Source organism: Pongo abelii, chromosome 19, assembly GCF_028885655.2.
Source record: "Pongo abelii isolate AG06213 chromosome 19, NHGRI_mPonAbe1-v2.0_pri, whole genome shotgun sequence".
NCBI classification, from domain to species: Eukaryota; Metazoa; Chordata; class Mammalia; order Primates; family Hominidae; genus Pongo; species Pongo abelii.
In genome coordinates, this window is record NC_072004.2 from 72,579,091 (window position 1) to 72,600,341 (window position 21,251).

The 21,251-nt window shown below is 47.6% G+C and overlaps 1 protein-coding gene across 9 annotated transcripts in view; it reads right to left on the reverse strand.

Moving 5' to 3' along the window:
* Positions 1–1,001: 1,001 nt before the first annotated feature.
* The window catches only part of STAT3 (signal transducer and activator of transcription 3), a 75,042-nt gene continuing 54,792 nt past the window's right edge, over positions 1,002–21,251 (reverse strand). For 4 of the 9 annotated variants that reach the window (XM_054546200.2, XM_054546199.2, XM_054546204.2 and 1 more), the window contains 14 exons: positions 19,111–19,170; positions 17,400–17,429; positions 17,207–17,300; positions 17,063–17,110; positions 13,779–13,862; positions 12,629–12,727; positions 12,377–12,512; positions 11,247–11,299; positions 10,934–11,028; positions 10,678–10,817; positions 9,954–10,166; positions 4,850–4,892; positions 4,458–4,570; positions 1,002–3,464 (listed from right to left, as the gene is read on the reverse strand). In XM_054546200.2, coding sequence (XP_054402175.2) covers positions 3,409–3,464; positions 4,458–4,570; positions 4,850–4,892; positions 9,954–10,166; positions 10,678–10,817; positions 10,934–11,028; positions 11,247–11,299; positions 12,377–12,512; positions 12,629–12,727; positions 13,779–13,862; positions 17,063–17,110; positions 17,207–17,300; positions 17,400–17,429; positions 19,111–19,170 — 1,264 coding nt within the window. In that variant the 3' untranslated portion in view covers positions 1,002–3,408. 9 annotated transcript variants of the gene reach the window in all.

Below are 21,251 nucleotides of genomic sequence, written 5' to 3' on the forward strand. Positions count from 1 at the left end.
ACCCTCGGGGCCAGGGGCAGTCCCAGAGCCGCAACAACCGTCCCATCCTCCTCCTTCCCAGAGACCAGCAGGTGGCACCACGCGGCTGCGCTGTTTTCAGCTGGCTGCCGGCGACTGTGCGAGGCGGGGGTGCAGCAACGGGGACCGGCTCACCCCAGCTGGACCCCCGCACCGCCGGCTGCAGCCAGTCCCTATTGCCGCTGGGGCCCTTGGGCTCAGGGACGCGCGCTCCCTGGGCGGGGCTGGGAGCCAGGTTTGCGGGCAGGTTCCTTCTGAGCTCAGAGCTGAAGTGAGGGAGAGGGGCGGCTCGTGGGCCCCAGGAGGGAGGCGCAGGGGGCCCAGAGCAGGGGGCAGGCGGGGGTGGGAGAAGAGAGGAGGGGAGGGGACGGGCAGGTGCCACCGCCCCACGGGGCTAATCTGCTCCATCTCTGCGAGGGAAGGTGCTCGCTCGTAGCTCCCAGGCGCGGTCTCCAGGGCGCTGGAGCACGTGTAGGGGTGGGGAGAAGCCCTGTGGGCGCCCGTGTAGCTGAGGTCAGGGCGCCTTTCCCTGCATTATCACCGCTGGCTGCCGGGGGCCCTGCAGCCACCACCGGGTGTCTGCGTGTTGTCCCCGCTGGGTGAACTGAAGGGAAAGTGATAAAGGAGCCAACTGTGGAAGGGAAGGCCTTGGTGCAGTGGGAGTATCTACCCCCCACCCCGCTTAGGTGGCTTATCTGACCCCAGACAGGACAAGGCCGCTCTGGGGGGTAGGAGGGGGCCGGGGAGGGAGGCCTCCACTCTGACACCTTTCTAACTATTGACCTCCTGCTCCTCCAGGACCCCTTACCTCCGGGCTGGTGGCTAACATAAGGGGGTTGGGGAGGGGGGGACTAAGGCAACCACCTCCTCTCAAGACCCTTTCCGGCCCCCATCCCAGGCCCCACCTGTGTGTGAGGCCCCCTCAGAGCTTATGCAGGGGAAAAGGAAGCCTCCACCAGCCAAACAGAGCTGCCATGCTATCAGACGGTTCCTATATAACGTTTATTTCTGGAAGTTAAAGTAGATACAGCAATATACCAAAAAAAAAAAAAAAAAACTCACAATAATATAAATTTTTACACTATGAAGTACACATTGGAATTTGAATGCAGTGGCCAGGACAGCAGCTTATAAACCACCTTACAGGTAGGTAAGCAACCCACGGGATTCCCTCGGCTGGGCTGGGGACGGGGAGGGGGCAGTGGACAGGAAGCGGGCAGGGCCTGAGGACCCTGTTCTTTAAGGGGCCACAACAAGGCTCAGCTCCTCTGAGAACTTTTGCTACAATCAGAGTTAAGACCAGATATACATGCTACCTAAGGCCATGCACTTGACAATATCTGCTCCAGAGAAGCCCGAACCCTCGCCCTAGGTCCCTATGATTTAAACCCAATGGTAAGCCCAAGTCTCACCTTTCTAAATATTCTGTTTATCAGTTAAGCTTATTATGTACTGAAGAGTGTTGCTGGAGAAGCAAGAGCTCTGCATGACACATGAACTGTCTCCAGGCAGGAGGACTGGGGAGAACCCTGTTCATCTTAGAGAAGGTCCTCTCCCCCTTAATTCAGAGACCAGCTAATTTGATTTAACAAACAGAATTCCACAGAAACTCTGATCAACTGAGGCAAGGTGGTTTTGAGTTGCCAAATCCGGCCATGCCTCTGCGTCAGAGGCAGCCCACCCAGCACATGCTAGGTGTTCCATACGCACAGGAGAGGCGAGCTAGCCGGCCAAGGCGGGCAGGCAGGGAGGCCCTCTAGCTGTTCTGCCTTACCTGTGGGGCCCCAGCAGGGAGGAGTCACCAGCCTCAGAGGGAGGCCAGGTATACACCCTCATACGAGGGCAGACTCAAGTTTATCAGTAAGCCTTTGCCCTGCATGAACTGAATGAAGACGCCATTACAAGTGTCGCTGGATATCACCAAGAAACTGGCTAAGAACCATATTCCCTGAGCTCAACCAGACACGTCACTGGGGCCCCATAGTCTGCATCATGTCCAACCTGTAACTCTCTCCCCCTCTTCTTCCATGAGGTCCTGAGACCAGGATTCCTAAAACAAACAGGACAAGGGACCTTTAAACACGCGAGGAGACATGCCACTAGCAGGGTCAGGGGGACTGGGGTCGGGAGGGCGGGGCAGGAAGGAAGCCAGAATCAGAAGTATCCCAGCCCTGATAAGGCACCTACAGAAACAACCTAGCCTCTGAAACAGCAGATCAAGTCCAGGGAGAAAGGGAGTCAAGGTTGTAAGCACCCTCTGCCCAGCCTTACCCACTAAAAGGCCAATACATTACAAAGGAAAATAAGTCTATTTATTAAAAAAAAGTCTAAAATGCTTAGATTCTCCTTAAACCTTCCTATTTCAACACCAAAGGCCAGGCTGCAGCTTCAGATATCTTCAGGGTTTGACCTGAAGCCCGTCTCAGGGGTTACATAAATTACCAGCCTGAAGGAAGCTGAATGCTTTAAGCACCAAGGAGGGCTGTTAACCGAAGTTTCTTTTTTTTTTTTTTTTTTTTTTTTTGAGAGTCTCACTCTGTCGCCCGGGCTGGAGTGCAGTGGTATGATTTTGGCTCACTGCACCCTCCGCCTCTCGGGTTCAAGCGATACTCCTGCCTCAGCCTCCCGAGTAGCTGGGACTACAGGCACCTGCCACAACACCCAGCTAATTTTTTGTACTTTTAGTAGAGACAGGGTTTCACCGTGTTAACCAGGATGGTCTCGATCTCCTGACCTCGTGATCCACCTGCCTCGGCCTCCCAAAGTGCTGGGATTACAGGCGTGAGCCATTGCGCCCGGCTGCTGAAGTTTCTTAAATACAGAAAGGCTATGCTGATACAGTGTTTTTTGCCCTTTAATTGTTATTATTTCTTAATTTAAAAAGAAACCTAGGGCTTAGATAGTCCTATATTCTATTTGGATGTCAGCAAGGTTAAAAAGTGCAATGCCAGGAGTATGTAGCTACAGGTGGCCTGTGGCATTTGCTTACAGAAACAGGCAGAAGGATGCTGCAGGCACCAGGAGGCACTTGTCTAAGAACAACAACAACAATAACAAAAAGCTGCTGAGAAAGGAGGGCAGGGGAACAAAACAACACAAGACATTTCCTTTTTCTCCCTCTAGCCACCCCCCGCCACATCCCCTGATCATGGGTCTCAGAGAACACATCCTTATTTGCATTTAGATAAAAGCAGATCACCCACATTCACTCATTTCTCTATTTTTAAAAGTGCCCAGATTGCTCAAAGATAGCAGAAGTAGGAGATTAAAAAAAATCTGGAACCACAAAGTTAGTAGTTTCAGATGATCTAGGGTTTGGCTGTGTGAGGGGTGGCGGAATGCAGGTAGGCGCCTCAGTCGTATCTTTCTGCAGCTTCCGTTCTCAGCTCCTCACATGGGGGAGGTAGCGCACTCTGAGGTCAACTCCATGTCAAAGGTGAGGGACTCTGGAGGGACAGACAGGGAAAACTAGTTCAGTTGTCCACCCTCTGCAACTGGCAGGCGACGCCCCCAGTCCTTCAGAGGACAGCGCCCAGGCTACCACTGCTATCCAATCTCCTGCCCCTTAAGGCCCAGGGATGGTCAGAAAAGCCAGATTTACTCTCCTCCCTAGAGGATCCTGCCTCTGGAAGGGTCCTTTCTCCTTCCCACCTTAACTGATTCCCAGATCTCCATGTTTACAGAAGGTCTAAGGCTGTCCTTAGATCTTCTGCCGTTGATCTACTGTTTAATTCAGGAGCCCTGAGACACACGTGGCCACCAAGCATTTGAGATTTGGTTTGTCCAAACTGAGCTGTGCTGTGGCTGTCAAAAGCCCACTGGATTTTAAAGGCCTAGTATGAAAAAAAAAGAATAAAAAAAGGTCTCAACTTTTTCTTTTCTTTTAGTTTAGTTTTGTTTATTTGAGATGAAGTCTCACTCTGTCACCCAGGCTGGAGTGCAGTGGCACGATCTCTGTTCACTGCAACCTCCACCTCCCAGGCTCAAGCGATCCTCCCACCTCAGCTTCCTGAGTAGCTGGGATTACAGGCATGCGCCACCATGCCCAGCTAATTTTTATATTTTAGAGATTTTGGTCAGGCTGGTCTCGAACTCCTGACCTCAAGTGATCCACCCACCTCAGCCTCCCAAAGTGCTGGGATTACAGGCATGAGCCACCCACCCAGCCTCAACTTTTTCTGAAATGTTAAATTGAGAGTATGTTGGATTTAGTGGGTTAAATAAAATATATTGTAAAAATTAACTTCGTCTATTTCCAGTGTGGCTGCTAGAAGATTTATACTCACACATGTGGCATTCCTACCATTTCTTTTGGAGGGCAAAGCTCTAGAACCTCCTACCATTCCGAGTGACCAGCTCTCGGTGTGTACATGTGAGACCATCACACAAAGGGGACCAACTTCTCTTATAGGGAAAAGGTGTGTCAACCAAATACTCACCAAACTGCCCTCCTGCTGAGGGTTCAGCACCTTCACCATTATTTCCAAACTGCATCAATGAATCTAAAGTGCGGGGGGACATCGGCAGGTCAATGGTATTGCTGCAGGTCGTTCTGTAGGAAATGGGGGGCAGCAGGAGGGGAAACGGGGGGTTGACAAGACACAATGGAAAAAAAAAAAGAACAAAACACACACACACAAGCCATCAAACTCTGGTCTCCAACAGAAAAATAAAAGCTCAAGCTTTTTAAACACACAAGGTCACTTTGAGTACTAAACATAGCCCAGGGGCTTCCAACCCTTGGCAGATTAACTCTCACCCAGTGTCCTATTCCCAGGGATAACTGAGGATATTAGAAATGAAAGCAAAATGGGGAAAGGAAGCCACTTACGGTGTCACACAGATAAACTTGGTCTTCAGGTATGGGGCAGCGCCTGGGAAGAAGAAAACCAGTTTTCTTACTGACTGTGACTTCGCATTCACTAAGCAGAGCCGGAGGAAGCCATCTGCCTCGGCAGGACTGATTTGAAACTCACTCCATTCTCATGCCAAGATTGTCTGGAAAGCTCCATCTGCCCCTCAGGGTTGTCTGCCCTCATCTATACTATTTGATCTCCTAGGCACTAGCAGCTTTGAACTTCAGTTCTTCGCAGAAAGCTGTCCTGAGCTGCAGAGACTTTTCAGCATAACCTTTTCCCACCTGAGCCTAGACTAATGCCAACCTTGTGTCCCTTCTTTCCCTAGATTATGTAAAAGTTTAACAGCCTCCACGTGGTCTGAGGATTCTATTCCGGCCTCGTCATATCTCTTAGATAACTTCTCTGCGTGCAGGAACCGAGCCTGTGTAGTCTTTGCAGTGGTGTCCAGCCTAAATACCAACATAGAGTCTTTAAAGAACATAGAGACTGCTAATGCTTGTGGTTCCAAAGCCAAAGGTTATCTCTCCTATTCCTACCAGCACTAATCTGGCCTCTACCACATTTTTGGATAAGGGCATGCGTAACTTTGTAGCTGGATAAATATGTCAATCAAAAAGCACCAAAGAGAATGTGACTTTGTAAGGCAGTACAATTGCTTCAACTGGAAGGCCGGAGACCTGGGTCCAGGTACATCTTCAATAGCTAAGAGACCTGGAGCAAGGCATGGTCTCTCTCTTTTGTTGCTGTTGTTGATGTTGTTGTTTTGAGACAGTCTCACTCTGTTGCCCACGCTCAAGTGCAGTGGCACAATCTTGGCTTACCGCAACCTCCTGCTCCCGGGTCAGAATGATTCTCCTGCCTTAGGCTCCCAAGCAGCTGGGACTACAGGCAGCACCACCATGCCTGGCTAATTTTTGTCTTTTTTTTTTTTTGAGACGGAGTCTTGCTCTGTCGCCCAGGCTAGAGTGCAGTAGCGCCATCTTGGCTCTCTACAACCTCTGCCTCCAGGGTTCAAGCGATTCTCCTTCATCAGCCTCCTGAGTAGCTGGGATTACAGGCATCCGCCACCATGCCTAGCTAATTTTTTTTGTAATTTTAGTAGAGACAAGGTTTCACCATGTTGGCCAGGCTGGTCTTGAGCTCCTGACCTCAGGTGATCCGTCTGCCTCACCCTCCCAAAGTGCTGGGATTACAAGTATGAGCTATCATGCCCAGCCTTGGCCACAATGCCCAGCCCATGTTCTCTTTTATGTATAAAATAAGAGGGAGGGGGAAGACAAGGTGCCAATTTTCTATGAGCTTTGTCATTTATAATTCTTGTTCTACAGTTAGAAATGCGATGACAGGAATAAAATGAATTTTAGATGCTGAATGCTTACACCAAGAGGTCAAGGAACCTTGGGGATACTGGCATGAAATCTGAGGAATTCAGGCGAACAAACCATTGAGAAGGCATAGGGCAGGGTGGGGTGGGCTGAGAACAGCACGGTCGTAAAACATGAGGCTTAGACAGAACCTGAGGGATCAGAGAGCATGATGACCATGTGAAAGAAGGCACTGCAGAGTGGCTCTTGGGCCGCCATCTGAGTTTACTTTGGGCCAAGAAACTGATCAATTCAGTGCAGAATTCAAAGGAGCTACTGAGGCAGGGCTCCAGTGTCTTATAAATCCAACCGTTTTGGCCCAGCCCTTAGGGAGCTGACACCCTAGACAGAAAAGGACTTAATTCTCCAGCAATCAAGATAGCTGAGGCCGGGCACAGTGGCTCATGCCTGTAATCCCTGCACTTTGGGAGGCTGAAGCAGGTGGATCACTTGAGGCCAGGAGTTCAAGACCAGCCTCGCCAACATGGGGAAACCCTGTCTTTAATGAAAATACAAAAATAGCTGGGCATGGTGGCACGCCTGTAATCCCAGCTACTCAGGAGGCTGAGGCAGGAGAATCACTTGAACCTGGGAGGCAGAGGCTGCAGTGAGGTGAGATCGCACCACTGCACTCCAGCCTGGGTGACAGAGTGACAGACTGTCAAAACAAAACAAAAACAAGGCCGGGCACTGTGGCTCACGCCTATAATCCCAGCACTTTGGGAGGCCCAGGTGGGAAGATCACTTGAGGTCAGGGGTTCGAGACCAGCCTGGCCAACAGGGTGAAACCTGGTCTCTACTAAAAATCCAAAAATTAGCCGGGCATAGTGGCACAAGTCTGTAATTCCAGCTACTCAGGAGGCTGAGGTATGAGAAACTCTTGAACCTGGGAGGCAGAGGTTTCAGTGAAGCAAGATCACGCCACTGCACTCCAGCCTGGGCGATAGAGCGAGACTCAGTCTCAAAAAAAAAAAAAAAAAAAAAAAAAAAAGCTGAGAAAAATGACTTCATGTGTGGCTTTGTACAAGATTGTAAACGTACTTTATCTAATTTGTAAGTGGCTCCGAACCTCTCCCTCAAGCCATAAGGAAATGCTATGTGGGCTTCCAGTAGAGAAGGAAGAGAGAAGAGTCTTGGGAGGATAATCTAACCCTGAGACCCTCATACCATAATACTCTTGTGATGGAAATAGAGGAAATGGTCACATGCTCATTGTCCTGAAGGCACCCATTTTATAATAACACAGGGACACCCCCACACCCGTCACTACACTCACATGGAGTCCCTCAGGGCACACTCCTCTCAGCAAGGCAAGGCAAATTACTCAAGTAATTAGTTCCTTTCTCCTGATGTGCCTGGCCCCTGAGGAAACGCTGACATCGCTGGGCAGGAAAGGACCTGGCCTCCCAGCCCACAGGAAGGGGGATGGTAATGGAGGATGCAGCCTCAGACTGGGAGGTGGGACCTTGAAAGCAAAATGAGTCAAAAGGACCAGCCGTGGGACCCCAACGTCCTCTGCAGAAGGAACAAAGAGCCGTGTGGCAGGGGCTGATAAACAGATCTCCCAACTGAAGCACACGTGCAAAGACAGATAGGCGGCAGACAGGAAGTGAGTAACTTTTACAGTGGGAACAAGACTCAGGACCCCAACAAAGGAGAAAGGCAACAGTCAATTAGCTCCAACTCCCTCTTCCAAGCCCCATTCTGCCCCATCCCAAGAAATCCCTCAGAAGGAATTCCTAGGAAAAAGTGGGAGGGAAGTTGGTAGGTTTCTGTGTGTGTGCTATTTGGACAAAAATAGTTTTTTCAACAGCAACTAGGGCAAGGCGCCAACCCTAAAGGAACACATTAAAGAGCCCATCATTAGGCCAGGCACAGTGGCTCACGCCTGTAATCCCAGCACTTTGGGAGGCTGAAGTGGGCGGATCACCTGAGGTCAGGAGTTTGAGGCCAGCCTGGCCAACATGGCGAAACCCTTTCTCTACAAAAAATACAAAAATCAGCTGGGCATGGTGGCGCAAGCCTATAATCCCAGCTACTCGGGAGGCTGAGGCAGGAGAATTGCTTGAACCGGGAGGTGGAGGTTGTAGTGAGCCGACATGGTGCCACTGCACTCCAGCTTGGGTGATAGAGCAAGACTCAGTCTCCAAAAAAAAAAAAAAAAAAAAAGCCCATCATTGGCTTTATGATTACAGAAAGTTAAATAAAACAAAGAATGGCAAACCAGAGACTCCCCATCAACATCAAGACCTGCACACAGAACCCAGAGAGTCAAAACAGCAAGTGCTGAATGGGAACAGACAGGGCCACCCCCTCCACACTGAGGACAGTTGCAGAGATTACAGTTTTGTTTCTTTTTTTTTTCTTTCTTTTCTTTGTGTGTGTGTGTGTAGTGGGGTCTTGCTATGTTGCCAGGCTGGTCTTGAGCTCCTGGCCTCAAGTGATCCTCCTGCTTCAGCCTCCCAAAGTGCTAGGACTGCAGGCGTGAATCCCCATGCCCAGCTGAGATTACAGTATTTTTAATTTTTCTCTTTTTCTCTCTCTTTTTTTTTTTTTTTTTTTTGGTGAGACAAGGTCTTGCTCTGTCACCCAGGCTGGAGTGCAGTGGTGCAATCATGGCTCACTGCAGCCTCAACCTCCTGGGCTCAAGCAATCCTCCCACCTCAGCCTCCCGAGTAGCTAGGACTACAGGCACAAACCACCACACCTGGCTAATTAAAAAAAAATTTTTTTTTTGTATAGATAGGGTCTCACTATGTTGTCTAGGCTGGTCTCAAACTCCCAGGCTCAAGTGATCCTCTCGCCTGGGCCTCCCAAAGTGCTAGGACTATAGGCATGAGCCACTTCGCCCAGCTAAAATAATTTATACGTAACATATAAGTACATATCCTCTTACACATTAAAATATACCTTCTTCTTAATACTTGCACATTCTAAATACCAATCCCTTGCCCCTCCACCCAGTCACTGTCTTCCCCTTCAAACACGATGCTCCCAGCTCTTCTACTCTGCTGTAAACCACACTCCCACGCAGCTAATAATCATTTCTTCCAGAAACCCTTTCTTCAGACCAGCTGGCACACTGACATGGTTCAGTTACAGGCAAAAAGCCATATGCTGGGCTGAAATCTGGGCCTCAAACCTTCTAGCATCTACTAAGAAGCACTGTGCCAGCAGGGCATCCTGTTAACTGCCCTCACTTTCCCTTCTCATGTTGTAGGCATGTTTTGGGGGACGTATGTGTATTAACCCCTTCTTTATTTTTATTTTTTGACACAGTGTCTCACTCTGTCAGCCAGGCTGGAGTGCGGTGGCATGATCACCGCTCACTACAGCCTTGAACTCCTTGGCTCAGGTGATCCTCCCACCTCAGCCTCCCAAGTAGCTACGACTACAAATGTGTGCCACCACACCGGGTAATTTTTTTGGATTTTTTGTAGAGACGAGGTTTCACCACATTGCCCAGGCTGTATCCCCTCTTTAGACTCATGCACTCTCTGTGGAGCAGGAACTGCACTACTCTAAGTGATTCTGATTCTCCTCTCAAATCCCATCGGTCACCCCAACAAAAGCACTCACTACAATTCTTTCCCATAAGGAGAAATAAGGATCCCCCAGGTTATTCAGGCATTTGCCTATCTATCCTCCAAGGATCCCCAAATTTCCAACTTTTCCCAAAAATTAAATGCCAGGAACATGGAAAATCAACAACTACCTGGGTCAGCTTCAGGATGCTCCTGGCTCTCTGGCCGACAATACTTTCCGAATGCCTCCTCCTTGGGAATGTCAGGGTAGAGATAGACCAGCGGAGACACCAGGATATTGGTAGCATCCATGATCTTATAGCCCATGATGATTTCAGCAAATGACATGTTGTTCAGCTGCTGCTTGGTGTATGGTTCCACGGACTGGATCTGGGTCTTACCTGTCTCACAGGACGTGGGAAGGAAAGATCATGGAACCTACAGCTAGGTCATCTCAGAGAAAACTGCCCATTTTTTCTTTCCTCGAAGGGGAAAAGACTTAAGCCACCCTAGTGCTGAGACCCTGAATACCCTGTTCAGTGGCCTGGCACTGTGGAAATATTCAGGCTGGCTTCTAATTAAGAAGAGGCTACCAGTTGGGTCATAGAAAATAAACTTGAATATAACTACTTGTGTAAGATATATTAACAGGGTTAAGTAGAAAAAGAGATGAAGAATACAATTTAAATTGCAAAATTCTCAACAAATAGTCACTGGAGCAAGCAAAACAAAGCAAACCAATCCTTCAGCTGGAAGGATTTAGAAGTCACCCAAATGTGTTTTGCGAGTCTGAGTGAAACAGGGAGTCGAGGCCATCTCCGCCCACCAGGGGGCAGTAGGTGCTTGGAACTAGAAGCGGTGATGAGGCCTCAGCAGCCGCCAGCAGGTGGGGTGGGTGGGAGCCTCGCTTACCGCTGATGTCCTTCTCCACCCAAGTGAAAGTGACGCCGCCTTCTTTGCTGCTTTCACTGAATCTTAGCAGGAAGGTGCCTGGAGGCTTAGTGCTCAAGATGGCCCGCTCCCGCTCCTTACTGATAAAGCCCATGATGTACCTGGCGCCAAGGAGGAGGAACAGTGTTGTTATTGCTAACAGGGCATCCATCCCCTGCCACTGGCTTGCTGAGAGCAGGGGACTTGGTTACATCTGTGCACACTCTGTCCCACCTACCCTTCGTTCCAAAGGGCCAGGATGTACTTTTTCACAAGGTCAATGATATTGTCCAGCCAGACCCAGAAGGAGAAGCCCTTGCCAGCCATGTTTTCCTGCAGAAAAGAGTAATGGGAAAGCCAAGTCTACTGCCATCCCAGCGTTTCCCTTCCTAGGGGTGCAGTGCATCACCCAAATCCTCAGGCCCGTCTACCCTCAGGCAGGTCCTATTGGCCAATGGACCAAGAGTTCAGGGCCTTCAAGCCAGAGCCCTCAACGACAGCCGTGCAGGTGAGCATTCCCATTCCCACGAGAATTTAACAAGACTGCTTACTTTGCAAAATTTAGCCCATGTGATCTGACACCCTGAATAATTCACACCAGGTCCTGAAGGAAAAGAAAGAGTCAAGTAGTACATTTTCAGCTTGCAGTCAAGAGGTTATTTCTTAAAACAGAACACACACACATTTGTCTCACAATGGGCCACAAAATAATTGGCTTTCACATCTTTGAAGGTAGGCACTGTTGTGTGTGTGCACATGAGGACAAACACTACCCCATCATTTGACTCACTTTTGTTGCTAGGTAGCCCAGCAGGGATGGAGGGTGATGTAACAAGTCCCCCTGCTCTTCTCAACCTCGCGTGGCGGGCTGGGAACCAACAGCAGCACTCACTAACAAGCTGACATCGGGTGTCAGACAGGTGTATTTGGTGGCAACAGCTTTATTAGAACAAAGCTACTTCTAGCCCAGGTAGCACATAAAATATTCCACTAATTCTTTTTTAAAATCTAGCCTAGGCTGGGCACAGTGGCTCACGCCTGTAATCCCAGCACTTTAGGAGGCCGAGGTGGGCGGATCACGAGATGAAGAGACGAAGACCATCCTGGCCAACATGGTAAAACCCTGTCTCTACTAAAAATACAAAAATTAGCTGGGCGTGGTGGTGGGCACCTGTAGTCTCAGCTACTCGGGAGGCCGAGGCAGGAGAATCGCTTGAACCCAGAAGGCGGAGGTTGCAGTGAGCCGAGATCACACTACTGCACTCCAGCCTGGGCAACAGAGCAAGACTCGTCTCAAAAAAACAAAACAAAACAAAATAAAACAAAAAAAAAACAACTAGCCTATAGTTTATTAAAAAAATGGACAGGGAATGTCAAGCCTTTAGCGCCACCTTCCAACACACTTAAAAGATCTTCTAAGGTTAGATAGAGTGGGTGAATGAGACAGCAACCAGGAGAAAAGAAATCTACCTCCCACCTCAAAAATGATCACCTCGACTGAAAACTGCAAACTGTCTCTGCACCCCAACTCCCCAACTCCCCTGTTTCCTGGCACCAGCACAGCGCCTTGCTCAGGAAAGAAACATGGCCTAATGCTCAGTAGACACGGCCCAAATGAACAGCCCTATGGGCCGGATCCCTTTTCTGGGCGGGCGGGAGGGAGAAGGGGTGAAATGCGGACCCAAGAGTTTCTCTGCCAGTGTAGTCAGCTGCTCGATGCTCAGTCCTCGCTTGGTGGTGGAGGAGAATTGCCAGCTCAGGACCTCGGCCACTTGATCCCAGGTTCCAATTGGGGGCTTGGTAAAAAAGTTTACGTTCTATTGGAAAGAACACATTTGCTTGTTTAGATGAGGGATGGTGCTCATTGTCTATACTAGGTACCCATAAGTCGCAAGAGATCCCGGGGCACCAACTAAAAGGAGGGGGCACTAACCTTGGGATTGTTGGTCAGCATGTTGTACCACAGGATGGACGCCCAGGCATTTGGCATCTGACAGATGTTGGAGATCACCACAACTGGCAAGGAGTGGGTCTGCGGAGGAAGTGGGGACTGAGCTGGGGAGGCAGCGGGGCTCTCACAGCCTCGGAAATCTCTTCACCCGCATCTCACAGGGCTCAGAATGAAAGGGCATGCCATAAACCACACCTGCTGCCAACTCTAGGCGAAGAGTGTGAGTGAGTCAGCTCAGTCAGCACTCAGAGTGGAAAGAATGCCCAGTGTGGCCACACAACTCGGGCTGCTGTCGGAACATACCGGTCCCTTGTAAAACCTGACTTGCTCAAAGCTTGACTCACGGTCCACAGATTCCCCATTCTTAAGACCTTGGAGGCATTCTCCAAGACTTGAAGCTGTATCTTCACATGAAACAGGGAGGTCTCAGGAATCAAAGACCAGGATTCCTGCTTTTCTAGGTATATCTTAATTTAAAAATCAAGGAAGTTGGGAAAGAAGAATGTCATTGCCATGATTTTCTGTATACTAAACACACTGGCTGCTAAGACTCTTATGCCCAAACTTTATAAAGTCAGTTCTAATTTCTTTTTTTTTTGAGACGGAGTCTCACTCTGTCACCCAGGCTGGAGTGCAATGGCACAATCTCAGCTCACTGCAACCTCTGCCTCCCAGGTTCAAGTGATTCTCCTGCCTCAGTCTCCCGAGTAGCTGGGATTATAGGCACCCGCCACCAGGCCCAGCTAATTTTGGTATTTTTAGCAAAGACGGGGTTTCGTCATGTTGGCCAGGCTGGTCTCAAACTCCTGACCTCGTGATCCACTCGCCTCAGCCTCCCAAAGTGCTGGGATTATAGGTGTGAGCCACCGCGCCCGGCCAATCAATTTCTAAATAGAGATTTTCATATCAAGTTTGCTGAAAGCTCAATATACACACATCTTCTAAGCACTCAAGCAAGACTTTATTGCCAGATGGGATGCCAAGGATTTTTTTGGAGAAAAGTAAGCAAAAATAAATGCAGTGTTAAGCAAACAGTAATCATTCCACCTTCTCTTGTAAAAATCCCAGTGGAAGTTTTTGTCCTGAGTCACCCCTCCATGTAGCCTCTCACCGATTCTGCTGCAGAACTTACCTCTAGGTCAATCTTGAGGCCTTGGTGATATACCTCGGTCTCAAAGGTGATCAGGTGCAGCTCCTCAGTCACAATCAGGGAAGCCTACAGTAACGAGAAGGACACTCTTAGGCCAGGTGTGGTGGCTTACGCCTGTAATCCCAGCACTTTGGGAGGCCAAGGCAGGAGGATTGCCTGAGCCCAGGAGTTTGAGACCAGCCTAAGCATCACAGCAAAACTCCATCTCTGCAAAAAATACAAAAATTAGCTGGGTGTGGTGGTGCACACCTATAACCCCAGCTACTCAAGAGGCTGAGGTGGGAGGATGGCTTGAGCCTAGGAGATGGAGGCTGCAGTGAGCTATGATTGTGCCACTGCACTCTAGCTGGGGTGACAGAGTGACTGTCTTAAAAAAAATTAAATTAAAATGCTGAGCGTGATGGCTCACATCTACAATCCTAGCACTTTGGGAGGCCGAGGCAGGTGGATCACATGATCAGGAGTTCGAGACCAGCCTGGCCAGTAATTTGGTGAAACCCCGTTTCTACTAAAAATACAAAAATTAGCTGGGCATGGTAGTGGGAGCCTGTAGTCCCAGCTATTCAGGAGGCTGAGGCAGGAGAATCGCTTGAACCCAGGAGGCAGAGGTTGCAGTGAGCCAAGATCGCGCCACTGCACTCCAGCCTGGGTGACACAGTGAGTCTCAATCAATCAATCAATCAATAAAAAAGAGAAGGACGCTTTTCCTCAGAGAGAATGGCATTCAGTACTAACAGCCACAGCCAAGGAAAGTGACATGCCAAGCCTCACCACACTAAGAAGGGTAAGCCACCAGGTGGTCACAGACAAACTGCCAGGGACACAACTTGCTCGGCACTTACTCTCTTCAACACCAAGAACTTCCAATGCTATGATCCTCAACCTAATCCTTTACTCAGTTTGTATTATAATATTACATAGATCCAATCGGTTATTTGTAAAATACGTAAGGCACAAAGAATAACAAAACAATGTGAACCCACCATTCAATTTAAGGAAAAGTCCATCACTCCTGAAATTCTCTGGGTGCCCTTTCCCAACCCCATCCCCTTCCCTCCTCCCTCAGAAATAACTGCTATTTTGTCTTTTGGGTTTATCATTTCCTAGCCTTTTTTTTTTTTTTTTTTAACAGTTTTACCATATTTGTTTATCTAAGCAATGTAGCTATTGTTTAGTTTGGGACGTTTGTGAACCTTACACATACGGACTCCAGTGAATTCTTCCGTGATTCACTTTTCGCTTGATGTGAAAGGAATCCACATGGTTATGTGTATCTGCAGTGTACTCCTTTTCACAGCTGTGGAGTATTCCATTGTGTCTACACCACAAATCACGTATTCATTCTAATGTTGATGGGCATTTATTTGGGTTGCATTTAGAGCTTATAATCAGGCTGATGTCCACTTTATACATGTCTCCTGGGACATATATGCAAAGATTTCTCTGCTATTAAATCCTGGGAATGGCACCATTGGTTTACAGGTATGTTCATTTTTATACTGCCAAAGTGTTTTCCAAACTGACTATAACAATGTCTCACATCAGTATAGCAACCTTATTTTAAGTAAGAGTTGTCAGTGAATTCTCAGAAATTGAATTCTAGTCTGGGCACAGTGGCTCATGCTTGTAATCCCAGCACTTTCAGAGGCCGAGATGGGTGGATCACGAGGTCAGGAGTTCAAGACCAGCCTGACCAATACGGTGAAACCCTGTCTCTACTGAAAATGCAAAAATTAGCTGGGCGTGGTGGCGTGCACCTACCGTCCCAGCTACTTGGGAGGCTGAGGCAGGAGAATCACTTGAACCCAGGAGGCAGAGGTTGCAGTGAGCTGAGATCGCACCACTGCACTCCGATAGAACGAGACTCCGACTCAAAAAAAAAAAAGAAATTGAATTATAATTTTATAATTCATTTTTAATACTATTTTTCTGATTATAAAAGTAATATATTCAGTTTAAAATGCAAATATCATAGAGACAGTCTAGAATAGCCATGGATACCAACATCAGCACTAATACACATAGCACTGCTGGTATATTCCTCCAGAATTTCTTAATATACATATGAATACACATAAGAGTATAGCGTATTTTTAAAACACATATACTAATATACTATTCAAATTATTTTACATTTTGCTTTTTCTAAATATATCATGTACATTTTCCCATATCATTGCATACAGGCTACTTCACTCTACTGTCAAGTAAAATTCCACATTTTTTAAAAGGACTGCTACATTTTATTTTATTTTATTTATTTTTTTGAGACAGAGTTTCACTCTGTTGCCCAGGCTAGAGTGCAGTGGCAAAATCTCGGCTCACTGCAAGCTCCACCTCTCAGGTTCAAGGGATTCTCATGCCTCAGCCTCCCCGGTAGCTGGGACTACAGGCGTGCACCATCACACCCAGCTAATTTTTGTATCTTTAGTAGAGACGGGCTTTCACCATGTTGGCCAGGCTGGTCTTGAACTCCTGACCTCAAGTGACCAGCCTGCCTTGGCATCCCAAAGTGCTGGGCGTGAGCCAGCACGCCCAGCTAGGACTGCTACATTTTAAAGAGGAAGAATTGTTCAGGGGACAAACGTGAGAAAAAGAACAGGGCATCACAATTTTTAAAAATGACTAAAAACTAGCTTTCGGTCACATTTACCTTTTTTTGTTTGTTTGTTTAAAGTTTATTCTTGACAATAAGAATCCAATAATCTGAGTCAATGAAAAGCAGAAAATAAGGGGGATAAAGAACAAGATGGGTTTTTGTTTGTTCATTTTATTTTATTTACCCTTTTCCTAAGCAAGCTAACACAAGGTGGTCATTTATTTTAAAGTTTAACTCAGATCTGTTGCTTTTACACCCTCTATCCCACCTCAGTGGGAGAGAAAAACAGGGCACTAAAAATGGAGCCAAGCATAAAAATGGAGCCAAGCAGGGTCAGCCGCAGGAGCTGGATGGGGAATTTGGAAAGCCCCAGGCAAGGTGGAAAGCTGCTTTATACCACATGGGTGTGGAGAACAACTCAGCAAGGGACTTTCCACTTCTCCTTAAGGAGGAGCCAACTCCCAGATATTCACGGAAATGTTCCAAGCCAGAGAGCTCCATGGCACATGGAACTTCTGTTCATGTCACTTTGGCCGGAAGTGACAGTGGAATAACTACAGCTGAAAGAACAAGTTGATGTTTCTAATTCTGGAGATTAAGAAGGATCTTTACCCCCTCTCCCTCAAGGAAAACACCCCAGTTGTCTTTCATCCCCAACAAAACTTACATCACAATTGGCTCGGCCCCCATTCCCACATCTCTGCTCCCTCAGGGTCTGTAAGAAAAGAAAAAGGCAGGTGTCCTGTGAGGCTCTCCCCAGCCCTCTCCCTCAGCCAGAGGCCCTTTGTGAAGGGGAGCTCCTCCCACATACCAAGTGTTTGAATTCTGCAGAGAGGCTGCCGTTGTTGGATTCTTCCATGTTCATCACTTTTGTGTTTGTGCCCAGAATGTTAAATTTCCGGGATCTGAATCACAGGGGAACAATCAACTATGTAGGTGACCGAGTAGCCGGAGGATGAAGTTAGGTTAAGCAGAACAAAAGGAAGCCTCTAGGCTGAACTTACCCTCTGAGAGCTGCAACATCCCCAGAGTCTCTGTAAGAACACAGACCGTTGTTAATAAAATAGGCTCTGTGTTTCTTCAAAAAGCCTACTTTGACCACCTGTTATTTACTCTCATGAAAAAACCTCTGTGCTCCTGGGCATTTCTTTAAACCATTCAGTTACAGTTGATCAGCGCAACATAACACCTTTGCGTAGCAGGCACAGTTGGTTGCCTCCCCATAGGAAGGGGAACCTATGTTTCATATTGCATATGTACTTATTAAACCTACCACCTTCGTCAACTCCCTTATTTCATTATTTTCCAGTGCATTCTCATGAAATTTCCACATAATTACATCAACTAAAAATAAGTATGCATTTTATCTTTTCTTTTTTTTTTTTTTTGAGACAGAGTTTCACTCTTGTTGCCCAGGCTGGAGTGCAATGGTGCAATCTCGGCTCACCGCAACCTCCACCTCCTGAGTTCAAGTGATTCTCCTGCCTCAGCCTCCCGTGTAGCTGGGATTACAGGCATGCGCCAACACACCTGGCTAATTTTGTATTTTTAGTAGAGACGAGGTTTCCCCATGTTGGTCACGCTGGTTTCGAACTCTCGACCTCAAGTGATCTGCCCACCTCAGCCTCCCAAAGTGCTGAGATTACAGGCGTGAGCCACCGTGCCCAGCCGCATTTTCTCTTTTTTTTTTTTTTGAGAAGGAGGCTCTGTCACCCAGGCTGGAGTGCAGTGGTGTGATCTCGGCTCATTGCAAACTCCACCTCCCAGGTTCATGCCATTTTCCTGCCTCAGAGCCTCCCAAGTAGCTGGGACTACAGGCGCCCGCCACCACGCCCAGCTAGTTTTTTTGTATTTTCAGTAGAGACGGGGTTTCACCGTGTTAGCCAGGATGGTCTCGATCTCCTGACCTCGTGATCCGCCTGCCTCGGCCTCCCAAAGTGCTGGGATTACAGGTGTGAGCCACCGCACCCAGCCCACATTTTCTCTTTTCTAATGTTGTCAAAGGGTATATGTATTTCACATCCTGAAAGGTATTATGAAATTTTGAGTATTCCATTATATGGTAAAGTGTGGAACAATTAAAAAAAAAGAGATCTATTCTTTCCACGTGCTATCTATGGAAAGAACATATAACGACGTTTCGGTCAACAACAAACTGCATATATGAAGGTGGTCCCATAAGATTATAATGGAGCTGAAAAATTCCTACTTCATTGAGATGTGTTACAATTGCCTACGGTATTCAGCACAGTAACATACTGTACAGGTTTGCAGCCTATGACCAGTAGGCTCTGCCACATAGCATAGGTGTGCAGTAGGTTCTGCCACCCAGGTTTGTGTAAGGACTATATACTCTACAATGTTTGCACAACAAAATTGCCTAACGATCTATTTTGCAGAACGTATCCCAGTCATTAACACATGATCTCAGTCTTATATATAATATGCATGAATGACATGTACAAGTAAAACACTAAACAAAGAAAAAGAGGGACTGGTTGTCACAATAGCAACCACAAATCAAATCTGTACCCCCAGCTTTTGTGGCTTTGTTCAGGCACGTAAATGACAACGCACCCCAAGGCTTTTGAAAACTTTTGTCCACAAAATGAAGATCTCTGAATAAAGATCGAGTCTCTAGTTCAAATGATGTCTGTCAAAGTTCTCATTTTTCTATTCCTCATTTGAAAAAAGAGCTAAGATAGGAGTACTTACTTGTCAATGCACACTTTAATTTTAAGCTGATAATTCAACTCAGGGAATTTGACCAGCAACCTATTTAAAAAGAAAAAATCCAGTGGAAAAAAAGTCAGTAAAATCTCCCATAATCTTTTCTTGAAGAAATGTAAAATTCATAATTCTTCATTTCCAACAGGTAAATAAGCCAAGCTGTCTATAATTATAGGCTCACATCTATAATCTCAGTACTGTGGGAGGTGAAGCTGGGAGGATCCCTTGAGCCCAGGAGTTCCATAACAGTCTGGGCAACAAAGCAAGAGCCCACCTCTATAAAAAGTTTAAAAATTAGCGGGGTGTGGTAGCATGTACCTGTAGTCGCAGTTACTCAGGAGGCTGAGGCAAGACGATCACTTGTGCCCAGGAGTTCAAGGCTATAGTGACCTATGATCATGCCACTGCACTCTAGCCTAGGTGACAGAGCGAGATCCTATCTCTCTCTCTTTCTCTCTCTTTTTTTTTTTTTTTTGAGATAGAGTTTCACTCTTGTTACCTGGGCTGGAGTGCAATGGCGCGATCTCCGTTCACTGCAACCCCCGCCTCCTGGGTTCAAGCAATTCTCCTGCCTCAGCCTCTCAAGTAGCTGGGATTACAGGCATGCGCCACCACGCCCAGCTAATTTTGTATTTTTAGTAGAGACGGAGTTTCTCCATGTTGGTCAGGCTGGTCTCGAACTCCCGACCTCAGGTGATCCACCCACCTTGGCCTCCCAAAGTGCTGGGATTACAGGCGAGAGCCACCGTGCCCGGCCCCTATCACTCTCTTTAAAAAAATTAAAATAGGGCCGGGCGCGGTGACTCACGCCTGTAATCCCAGCACATTGGGAGGCTGAGGCGGGTGGATCACGAGGTCAGGAGTTCGAGACCAGCCTGGCCAAGATGGCGAAACCCTGTCTCTACTAAAAATACAGAAATCAGCTGGGCGTGGTGGCAGGCACCTGTAATCCCAGCTGCTTGGGAGGCTGAGGCAGGAGAATTACTTGAACCCGGGAGGCGGAGGCTGCAGTGATCCGAGATCACACCTCAGCACTCTAGCCTGGGTGATAGAGCAAGACTCCATCTCAAAAAAAAAAAAAAAAAAAATTGGCCGAGCACGGTGGCTCACACTGTAATCCCAGCACTTTTGGAGGCCGGGGTGGGTGGATCACCAAGGTCAGGAGTTTGAGACCAGCCTGGCCAACATGGAGAAACCCTGTCTCTACTAAAAATACAAAAATTAGCCGGGTATGGTGGAATGTGTCGGTCCAGCTACTCAGGGAGGCTGAGGCAGGAGAATCGCTTGAACCTGGGAGGTGGAGGTTGCAGTGAGTTGAGATTGCACCACTGCACTCTGGCCTGGCTGAAAGAGCGAGACTCTGTCTCAAAAAAAAAAAAAAAAAAAAAAAAAAAAAAAAAAAAAAAAAAAAAAAAAATTAGCCGGGTGTGGTGGCACGCACCTCTATTCCCAGCTACTCAGGAGGCTGAGGCACAAGAATCACTTGAACCTGGGAGATGGAGGTTACAGTGAGCTGAGATCATGCCACTGCACACCAGCCTGGGTGAGAGTGAGTCCCTGTCTCAAACAAAAACAAAAGATGAGTATCACCCCTTCAAGCCAAAGGTACTGAGAAAACATCTAAGAACTAACAACTTGAAGTTGTGAGAGATTCACAAAAGGATAATCAAAGCCATATAATGAAAAATATTACAGGAACACATGCAGTGCAGCTGGCATTTTGTTCTATTAATCCTGAAACCGAACACCATACTAAGTTTCTGAGGAGGGAAATTTCGCTGCAGAAGGTCAAAACGCCAGCACACCTGTTCTGACTTGAGTGTGAAAGTAACACCTCACCCTACAGGCCCACCACCCACCTGCCCTGGGGCCTCTCAGCTTCCCCATCACTAAGCCTTACTCTTTCCTTTAAAATCCACAGGGAAGAGTAGCCTCAAAGAACAGAAAATAGACGACATTATTTTGTCCCTTGGGCAGAAGGAGAAGCTGTGGCCTGAGACTCCAGGTCTACAATCATAGGAATATGCCCAGGTACCTTCAAAAAGATGACTGCTCTTTTGCTTTTGACATCAGAATCAGAGAGCAAGCAGATAGTATGGCAACAAATTTCATCCCCGCAACAGTGT